Source organism: Elephantulus edwardii, unplaced genomic scaffold (assembly GCF_000299155.1).
Source record: "Elephantulus edwardii isolate Elephantulus edwardi_28Jun2011 unplaced genomic scaffold, EleEdw1.0 scaffold00521, whole genome shotgun sequence".
Classification (NCBI taxonomy): domain Eukaryota; kingdom Metazoa; phylum Chordata; class Mammalia; order Macroscelidea; family Macroscelididae; genus Elephantulus; species Elephantulus edwardii.
The window spans coordinates 333,560-344,839 of record NW_006400271.1 but is presented as its reverse complement, the minus strand read 5'-3'; the positions used below and the strand labels follow the sequence as shown (position 1 = coordinate 344,839).

General features: G+C 42.5%; 1 protein-coding gene across 1 annotated transcript in view; it reads left to right on the top strand.

Moving 5' to 3' along the window:
• Window positions 1-4,314: 4,314 nt before the first annotated feature.
• Window positions 4,315-11,280, top strand: part of BIN1 (bridging integrator 1) — a gene marked incomplete at its 5' end in the record, with an annotated part of 29,165 nt that continues 22,199 nt past the window's right edge. Inside the window, one exon of the mRNA XM_006903146.1 lies at window positions 4,315-4,395. Coding sequence (XP_006903208.1) covers window positions 4,315-4,395 — 81 coding nt within the window. The remainder of the gene's footprint in view (window positions 4,396-11,280) is intronic.

Here is an 11,280-nt window from a genome sequence, read left to right as displayed (position 1 = left end):
AAGACCTAAAGAAATGGAAAAATATTCCCTGTTCATGGATAGGAAGACTCAATGTGGTGAAAATTACAATCCTATCAAAGGCAGTCTACATGTTCAATGCAATCCCAATCCAGATATCAAATTCATTTTTCAAGGAGATTGAAAGAGAAATTATCAAATTTATTTGGAGAGACAAGTGACTCCAAATAAGCAAAACACTTCTGAGAAACAAAAATGAGGTTGGAGGCATGGCATTCCTTGACCTCAAAACCCACTACACAGCAGTGTTAACCAAAACAGCATGGTACTGGTACAATAACAGGCACATAGACCAATGAAACAGAATTAAGAATCCAGAAATAGACCCAGCTCTCTATGGTCAACTGATATTCGACAAGAAAATCAAAGCTACCTCTTCAACAAATGATGCTGGCAGAACTGGACTTCCATCTGCAGAAAGCTGAAAATAGAATGAATCCACATCTCACACCATACATAAAAATCAACTCAAGGTGGGTCAGAGACCTGGGAGTAAAGCACAAAACCATTACATTCATAGGAGAAACACTGGGCTCAAGCTTAGAAGCACTAGCCCAAGGTGTAAAGAGACTGCCAAATGCACAATCTAAAGAGGATAAAATTGATGCATGGGACCTTCTAAAGATTAAATCCATGTGTGCCTCCAAAAGTTTTTCCAACGGGGTGAAAAGAAAACCTACATACTAGGAACAAACATTTGGTAATACCATCTCAGACAAGAGTCTTATAACAAAAGTTTACAGAATACTCCTGGGTCTCCACAAGAAACAGACTGATAACCCAATTGCAAAATGAGCAAAATACATGGAAATAATTCTCACAGAGGACGATATTCAAATGGCAAACAGACACATGAAGAAATGCTCCAAATCACTGGCTGTAAGAGAAATGCAAATCAAAACCACAATAAGGTACCATCTCACTCCAGTAAGAATGACAAAGTTTAACAGGGCAGCAAGTAACAGATGTTGGAGAGGATGTGGTGAGAAAGGAACTCTTATACATTGTTAGTGGGATTGTAAAGTGGGGCAACCATTCTGGAAGGCGGTTTGGCGCCTTTTCAAAAAGCTGAACATAGAAATGCCATATAACCCAGCTATTCTACTACTTGGAATATACCCTGAGAATATGAGAACTGAGGCACAAACTGAGCTTTGTACACCAGTGTTCATAACAGCATTATTCACCATCGCAAGAACATGGAAACAGCCCAAAATGTCCAACCACAAACAAATGAATTGAGAAATTATGGTACATTCACACAATGGAATACTATGCAGCACACAGGAGCAATAACTTTGTAAATTATTACCTAACTTGGGAGAGACTGGAGAGCATTACGGTGAGTGAACAAATCAGCCCCACAAGGATAAGTAACTGACCCTCCAGCGGATTTTCAGAGGCTGTAAATCTCATGAGAGGAAATTACCTATTTTTCTCCCATTTAAAGATAGAGTGCTGCTGTACACATTTTATGGTTTTTGTGGGTCACAAATACCCACTTCATGATGAGGAATGCATCTTGGTGGCTCATAGTTAGATGTTTAGTGTCTTCTAAGACCTAGTCGTAAGTCTAAAAGTTGTTTTTCAAAAGACGAGTACATACATGTGGAGTATGGCAGGGCTCTGCTCCTATAGCTCTTCTCTGGGCCCTGTCAAAGACTCCACATAGCGTCTGTATCTGCCACTGACTCTTCACTACTGGATCAGTAGGATCATATGGCAGAATGCCTTGCATAGCCACTAAACCTGTTACAGAACTCTGAGCCCTGCTCAAAACTAGAAGCTTTTCCAATCACTTAATAAATAGGACATACAGTAGTCATTGTTGCTATTAGGTTCCACTAAGTTGATTCTGACTACTAGTGTTCCTATGATCAAAAGATTGGAACTTTACCTTATGCTCCACCATCCTCTTGATCTCTGATATGGTCTAGATCATTGTTTACAGTTACTGTGTCATTTCATCTTGTTGTGGATTTTCCTTTCTTTCTCTGTCCTGTCACCTTTTGGGGCATGATGTCTTTTTCAAAGGATTGATCTTTCTTGATAACATATCCAAAGTATGTGAGATGACATTTCACCATCTTTGCCTCTAAAGAGTACCCTGGTTTTTCTTCCTCCAAGACACACTTGTTCTTTTGGCAGTTCATGGGATTGTCAGTACTCTTCTCCTGCATCACAATACAAAAGCATACATTTTTCTTCTGTCATCTTTCTTCATTGTCCAACTTTCAGATGCATAGAAATCCATATTTATTCCCACTCCCCAAAAAAATGACCCAGAAGAATGTAGAAATTGTTATGTGCCTTCAAGTCGCCTGCAACTCATAGCAACTCTAGTACAACAGCTCTGAATTATTGAATGATATTATTAATATCACATACAAGCAAAATGTTGATTAAAATTATTAAAATAATGAAAACTCCAGTTGGATTCAGAAGAGATCATGGTATGTTATTCATGTGTAATTTCAAATCAAAGTTGAAGACATTTCAAACAAGTCCCCTGGAACCAAAATATAAACTTGAGTTTCACCCAATTTAATTAAAACAATATCAAGAATAGATTTGATGCATTGAACACTAATACCTGAAGACCACGTGAGTCTATATTATATGTTATAGGATAACATCAAGGATATTATCCATGAAGAAAGCAAAAGGTCATTAAAGATAAAGAAATGGCCAAAATAGATGTCAGAAGAGACTCCTGTAACTTGCAGTAGAATGTAAACAAGCCAAAGCAAAAGGAAGAAATTTTGACATAAGAGAGATGAATAGAAATATTTTCAAAGTACAGCACAAGAAGAAAAGCAAAGTATTACAACAAAATATACAAAGAACTGGAGGTCCAACCCAGGGAGGAAAACTGGTATTTAAACAAACTTGACATGCATAATATAAATCCTATTGTATGGGTCCTTAGAGGCAGGAGAAGGCTTATTTGTGTTACTGGGCTGTGTGGATCATAAAAAAATTATAGAAAACATTGGGAAGAATTGGAATCTCAGAAGACTTAATTTTACTCACGTGAAACATACATAGAAGCAGTTGTCTGAATAAAGTAATAAAATACTGCATGGTTTTAAATCAGGAAAGGTGTAAGTAAAAGATGTATCCTTTCTCCATACCTATTCGTTCTGAATGCTGAGCAAATCATTTGAGAGGCTGGACGCTGTGAAGAAAAATGTGGCATTAAAACTGGGAAAAGGGCAAGCAGCAGTCTGCATTATGGAGATGTTACATCTTTGATTGCTGTTAGTGAAGAGGATTTGAAACACTTGCTGCAGAAGATCAAAGACTACAGATTTCAATATGGATTACATCTCAATATGAAGAAAATAAAAATTCTCACCACTGGACCAATAGACAACAACATCATGGTAGACAGAAAAAAGTTTGAAGTGTCAACAATTTCATTTTACTTGGATCTACAGTTAACACTCATGATAACAACAGTCAAGAAATCAAAAGACATGTTGCATTGGAAAAATCTGTTGTCAAGGATCACTCTGAAGTGCTAAATATCAGGATGTTAGTTAAAAGACTGAGGTGTGCCTGATCCATTTGATGACATGTTCCGTTACTTCCTAAAGCAAATGTGCTTTGCCAGGATGTTTATATTTACTGAATGCTTGGGTAGATTTTGTCCTGACTATTGCTGCACACAGTTGTTGGTGAGACCACACTTCCTCTACTCAACCCACCCCTCACACCATTCTATCTTCTCTTGACATCCTCCATGATCCCCTTTATCATCTTGAACAATTAAAAATTTTCTTATACTCTGCTTTCTCTCTCTGGTCTACTTTCTTTGCTGTAAGTTCTTTCCTCTGTCTGGGCAGCCAGCTTCTCCAAGAAGTCTTCTCTGACTGCCCAAGACTGGATCTGAGAAGTTGGAGTCTTGAGGGATTACCCTGCTTGGCTCCCTTTCATGTTTAGCAACCAGTGTGAAAATAGAGCCCTTAGTATGAGATAATTTAGGAGACACTCTTGTTCTTCAGACTGTCTTGGAAGCCTTTCTCTTCCTGGCTGTGGTCCCCAGTGAGCATGTCCTAAATTTTTCCTTTTGACTGAGCCTTGGATAGATAGCAGGGGCCTCAAGATATAATGCACTCAGCCCTGCCTTTGAGGATTCCAGCAATCGGAGGTTTTCTAATCCTGGATAATACTGGCCTGCAGACTTCCCAGACCTTGGGTTTGGGATAGGGAGAGATCTGTGGTATGGCAAGTCGACATTCTCAGTTTTGACAATTTTTCTCAAGGGATTCTCTTCATTCTCTTCCTTGACAGGTCCTCCAGAAGCTGGGCAAAGCAGATGAAACTAAGGATGAACAATTTGAACAGTGTGTCCAGAATTTCAACAAGCAGCTGGTGAGTATGGGCAACCCCAAGTCTTAGGGAGCTTGGAAAAATGGAACAGTAAAGAACTAAGTAGATGATGTCAGGAGGAGTTAGGAGACTTGAAGATGAAGGGGGCTACTGCAGGCTGATGAGGTTGTGGGGGGCTTCCCAGAGGAGAAGACGTTGATGTGAAAAGATGTGGTGGAGTGGGAGTTCACTTTAGACCCATGGTAGGACATAAGAAAGGTGGTTGAGAAGGTAGCAGGGAGGAAGAACAGGTCCTAAATTGTAGCCATCCTATGTAAACCTATGTCAAGGCAAAAGAGAGCTAAAGGAGCTTCCTGTGAGGAAAATGACCTCTGCAGGGTTTAATATTGAGTATCCTTACTGGATTTCAAATAAGAGACCACATGCAAGCAAAATACTGCTGAAGATCATTAAAAAATGGCTAGAACAGTATATAGATAGGGAAATGCCAGAAGTTCAAGCACAATTTAGAAGAAGCTGTGCTACCAGGGATGTCATTGCTGATATCAGATGTATTCTGGCTGAAAGTAAAAAATACCAGAAGAATGTCTATTTATGCTTTATTGACTCTGCATAAGTATTTGACTATGTGGATCATAGCAAGTTATGATTAACATTGTGAAGAATGGGAGTCCCAGGGTACTTAATAATGCTTATGTGAATACCCTATACCTAGAACAAGAGGCTGTTGTGTGAACAGAGTGAGGGAACACTTTATGGTTTAAAATTAAGAAGAGAGCTTTTTGTTCTTTTCCGGTATCCAAGATGTCGAAGTGAGGACGTGGTGGGTCCTCCAGGGCAAAATTCCAGATTTCCCTGGGTCTTCTGGTAGGAGCAGTGATCAACTGTGCTGACTATAAAGGAGCCAAAAATCTATATATTCTTTCTGTGAAGGGGATCAAGGGACCACTTAACAGACTTCCTGCTCCTGGTGTGGGTGACATGGTGATGGCCACTGTCAAGAAAGGAAAACCAGAGCTTAGAAAGAAGGTACATCCAGCAGTGGTAATATGACAACGAAAGTCATACTGGAGAAAAGATGGAGTGTTTCTTTATTTTGAAGATAACGCAGGAGTCATAGTAAATAATAAAGGCGAGATGAAAGGTTCTGCCATTACTGGACTAGTTTAGTTGCAAAGGAGTATGCAGACTTGTGACCTGGGATCGCATCCAATGCTGGCAGCATCACATGATTCTCCAATGTATTTGTTAAAAAAAAAAATAAGATGAGAATGCATTAAAGTTGTGTTCTCTCTTCATGTTTATTCAATCAGTATGCTGAACAAATTATTCAAAAAGCTAGACTCTATGAAGAAGAATGTGCCATTAAGATCAAAGGAAGACTCATCCATAACCTGTGTTATGCAGGTGACACAATCTTGCTTGCTGAAAGTGAGGAGAACTTGAAACATTTGTTGCAGAAGATCAAAGAATACAGTCTTCAATATGGATTGCATCTCAATGTCAAGAAAACAAAAACTCTTACCTCTGGACCTATAGGCAACATCATGATAGATGGAGAAAAAACTTGAAACTGTCCACAGCTTCATCTTAATTGGATCCACAGTCAACACCCTTGTTACCAGCAGTCAGGAAATCTGGAGACCTATTGCACTTGGAAAGCCTGCAGTCAGAGACCTCTCCAAATTAGGAGTAATCATGTCAGCTTGAGGACAAAAGTGCCTCTGATTCAGGCCATAGTCTTTCAGATCACTTGCTATGGAGTTGGACAATAAATAGGAATGACAGAAGAATTGATGCCTTTGAGCATGGCATTGGAAAGAGTACTTAACATCCTACAGACTGCCAAAAGAACAAACCAAACAAATATATCTTGGAAAATGTGCAGCCGGAGTGCTTTTTGGAGGTAAAAATGATAAAGCTTCTCTTCACAGACTTAAGGCAGGCATCTAGGAGGGTCTTCCTTGGACAGGGACGTAATGTTTGGAAAGGCAAAGGATCAGTAAAGGAGAGAAAGGCCCTCAGGCAGGTGGATTGACACAAGTCCTGCCACAATGGGCTCTAGTGTGTCAGGAAGTGTGAGGATGGCACAAAGTTCAGATCAGTTGTTCATAGGATCATTATGGGTTGTACTTGACTTGATGGCACCTAACAACAACAACAACAACAACAACAATATTTAGGGAGCTCTGACAGCTTGTTGTTGTTATTTGTTGTTGAATCAACTGAGACTCATAGTGACCCTATGAACAATATCCCTGAACCCTGCCCTATCCTGAGCTCATCTTGCTGTCTCCAACAAACCCACCCCCTCATTATCCAGTTGTACTGCCAGCACAAAGGTGTGCATGGTCCGTCCATGGGAAAAAGTTGGGCAGTCTCCTCTCATTCAATTTACTGCTTCTGAAAACTCCCTAAAGGATCAGCTATGGGTCAGTGCTGACTTGACAGTGCATACTGGGTTTGGCTTGAGCATTCCCTGAATGGAGGCTCAAAGCCTTTTTTGTAAATGGTCTTTAGACACCACAGAAAATCAGATGGTATTAGCATTTCTGTTTTGTAGATGAAGTAGTTGAAACTTAGAAAAGTTGGATAGTTTTCTCTGTTATATCTAGCTTAGAAAGTAGATTCAGGTCATATGTTTCTGTTTACAGGTCCAGGAAGGGTACCTATCAAGGTATTGTTATCAATAGGACAGAAAACAGTGATAGAAAATGCTTATTATACATGGTAACTGCCTGAGATCAGTGGTAGTTGGTTACAAGGGAAGACTTGCAAACCAAAAGATTCAGAATCCACCACTTGGGCTGCCTCTAAAGTCTTTCCTCACAGAGATCTACTAAGTCTATAATGAGTCACTTCTGAGGCTGTATCTGAGTATAATGGGAGGTATACTACTGAGATTGCCCTGGGATTCTTCTTCCCTAGAACGGACCAAAGTTGCAGGGAGTAAGCAGTTGCTGGGTCACTGGTGTTGGAACAGGTCAACCCCAGTGAATGAACAATGGGGGGCAAGGTCAGAGAAGGAGGCTATAAGGAATGTGATTGTGAGGGGGGAGCGAGGCCTGGTGCCAAGTTCTCTTCAGAGATGGAGCAGGGATGACCCCAGATTGGGAATTATGTGAGTCCAGGTCTCTTTGCATGCCTTGTCCATTTCAGAGGCCTCAGAAAGCACTGAAGGTGCCTTCCAAAGCCTCTGTAGCTGAGCTGCAGTGTGGGGCAGGGCCTATAGGTAAATTGAGTGCTTGCTGGCCAGGGCCTATAAGCCTAGAGGGCTGGGGCATGCTAGGAAAGGTCTCAGGGACAAGTCCATTTTGCCTGCCTGAGAAACAGCTGGAGACTCCCCGGGGCTGGGGTGGAGGGCACCATGACTCCCTGTCTTCTAGGCCAGTATTGGGAGACATTTCCAAGCCCAGGTAATGGCAGAGGTGTCTGCTGCCTCAGTGGTCCTGGACAAGCCCTTGCCCTACACCTAGGTTTCTTCACCTGTAGAATTACAGGCTTGAACAGGTTACCCAACGCCTCAGTCCTGAGTTGTGTCCCCCCACCTCCCAGCTTCCTCAGTTTGAGGACCTTGGAAGGTATTGATATTCTTGTACACTTACACTGAACCAGCTACTGCTATACTCTTCACAAGAATAAACCTCATAATCTTTGAGGGAGAGCTTCATTTTGCAGAGGAGGAACTCGACACTCCGAGAAGTCAGTAATTCTTTCAAGACCACACAGCTGGTTTGCGTGGTTTGGGGATTTCAATCCATATTTGTCCTCTTTCAAGTTTCCTCTCGAGAAGACTCTGCAATCCTGAGGGCAACTGTCTGGGTTGGGAGTGACGACACTGGGGTAACAACTCTTCCTGACCTTGGGCTCCAGTCCTCGGGTAGTGATGGGGGAACCTCCCTAGAGCAGCTGGCTTTTTGGTGAAAGCCTCAGAGTGAAGCGTTCTGTGGCCTAGCCTAAGAGCAGTTCCTTTCTCTGCTTGTCTTTAGAGTCGCCTTCTGGATCCCTGGTTTCTGGTTCCCCCAGGTTCTTCTGGGCAGAGCATCTCTTGCAGTTTGATAGCGGTCTGGGCTAATGAGAGCCAATGCTGTTTGATTCCAGGTTTCTCTGCTTAGGTGTAGTCAGGGGAGGATTTTTAAGTTGACACTGTGTCTCCAGGTTGACTAGATTTTCAAGGTTGGCTAGTTACAAGAGTAGATAACTCTGAGGTCTTATTTCAGATTCTGGGATGCCCATCCCCTGGGCAATGCTAGATGTGATGGTGTGTGTGTATGACTGGGCTTGGGGGCATCTCTCAAGATTACTATTCTTATTTTATTTTATTTTTAATTTTAATTTTTGTGTGAGTGTACCATCAAATCTGACTGGTACAGGAGGAGCTTGTCCCTCCTTCCCCGGCAGAGCATCTGGTGGATTCGAACTGTGTGCCTCTAGGACTGTAGTTGCAGCTCCTTACCACCAGGCCACCAGAGCTCCCCTAAGATTACTATTCTTAAAGGAATTATTCAGGCAGCTACAGTGGACCCACTTTGAGCCAACCTGCAAAGTTTAGAAAACCTGGGAAAGGTGAGCTGGTTTGATGTGGAATGATTTAGAAGCTCAGCTTTCTTCTTCATCATTACTGTGAACACCAAGCATAATGAGCCTGGCACTAGTCAAGGGCAGTAATTTTGTCTATGAGGAGGTAGGTCTCCCACTTGACTATGGGCAGGGCCTAAGAGGAGGTATAGGTCACCCCCTTCCAGGGCCCACTCAGTGCTGGTCACTGTCCTATGCTGAAAATGCCTGGAGGGCTTACTTGAACCCCTGGAAGCTGCTAGGGCTTGTAGGCTCCCAAGGTTATCATTGCTGCTTGTTCATTATTGAGCTGAGGCAGTTCTTCCTTCATGTCCCAAGGCTTGCCCAGAACAGTGTTTACTAAAAGTGGTTGTCAGAGAGAATTAATGTGAAGATGCCACAACACTGATGACAGAGGGGCAGGGAGGAGTCAGAGCTGGAGCCAGCACCTGCTGGGAACGTTGAGCTTGAAGGGCCCTTTGCAAGTTGTAAAGTTGGGACAGAGGAGTCCATATCCCACTTAGAGGATGTGTCAGGCATTGGTTTGGAGTTGGATATGCCCTAATTTCTGAGCGCCTGAGCTGGAGGAAGAGGTCAAAGTGTGTGATAAGTCACTCCAGAATCTAACTGTGCCCTCAATTAACTTTGCAAGGGACATAATTAGAACCCCTGGGGGCCTTTACAGTTGTTTCTCAGACCTCAAGATCCTGTTTGAGTGACCAGGGGCCAGTTTGGAAGCCAGCACACATCATCTGGAGGCAGGAAGCAGTGAGGGAATCCTAGCAGGGCGGGCTGACTGAGAGCATGGCACCGGTGGCCAGGGTCAGTACTGGCCTGCACATCTGTCCTTATGTGCCTGCTCACAATGCAGCCTTGTCTAGGAAACAGAGGGGCCCTAGTGTGGCCCAAGCCTGTGTGTGCATGGCCACTCACACCATGGGATCCCTCACAAGGGTGTGGTGCAGGCTGGGGTGGAGGTGGGGAAGGAGAAGAGGTAGAGAGTGGTTGGTTGGCTGGGATGATGGAGGCAGAGAGAAAAGCTGAGTCTGGAAGATTCCATGACATCACATGAATATAGTCGTATCACATCCAGAATTCTTTAATCTTCATCTTAACCATCAAAATGTTTAACTGCTGTGAGCTGTGGGCACTTGTGAAATATACTTTATTCATTCTCTATTTTCATTAGTCCCTAGCTCCTGAGAAGTTTGAAATGCTTGTGGGCTGTACTTCTTCTGGTCTTTTAATTTTTTTTTTTATCGTGAAAATATGCAACAGAAAATATACGGTAACTCAATATTTTGTACATGTACAATTCCCTAACATTGACTAATTGTTCACTCACTGTTCTTCCCAAACCATTGTGTCACCATTAACATAGCATAGCTTCAATGCCCCCAGGCAAACATCCCCACCCTCTCCTACTTTTGGGAACCAGTAACAATCTTTTCCTTCTCTATGTTTCATACACATGAGATTATAGACTATTTGTCCTTTTGTGATGGACTTCTTTTGCTGATGTTGTCAAGGTTCATCTGTCTTGTGTTACAGACCACATTTTGTTTGCCCACCAATCTATTGATGGGCATTTTGGCTAATTGTGAAGATTTTTCAGTGAACACTGGTGTACAGGCTTCTGTTTGTGTAACTAGAATTGGCATTGTTACTTCATGCTGGTTCTGTGTTCAGCTTTTTGAAGAACCATAATGCATTTTCTATCATAGCTGTACCATTTTACCTTCTTGCCAGCAATGCATGAGGGTTTCAGTTTCTCTATATCCTCTCTAACACCTGGCTTTCTGTTAATTGAACCATTGCCATTCTGAAAGGGATGGTATCTCATTGTGTCTACCTTCAAAGGTTAGATCAACGTTCGTGAGGATGATGCGTGCTCAGGGTTTGTGTCCTTTCTTCTATGGAATTTCTTTTAGAAAGAGTTTTTGGACTTCCCCCCCACCGCCTTTCTCTCCATACCTCTCCTCTTTTTCCAAAAACATTATTATACAACATCTTATATGTTGGTTTAAGCCCTCTCCATGCAACTTCTCTGCTCTTATGTGAAAGCATCTAGTATGGTAGCATCTTCTTGTAGGGCCACAATGAATGAGTAACCTCAGGAGACAGGTTCCTTGGATGGGGTAGGAGTGGGGATGCTGCTTGTGGTCCTCTGCTCCATGCCAAGAACACAATCTGGCCCCTATCTGTGGACAGAGGGGAGCCTCCATCCTCCAGGCTCTGGGATCAGGTCCAGCTAAACAATTTTGCACAGCTCATCTTTCTGATTCCATTCAACGATCTGATGAGGTGGGCCTTGTTGTCCTTACCCCTTCTTTCCGATTTCCCTCGATGAACTAGTGAGCTGTGCCTTGA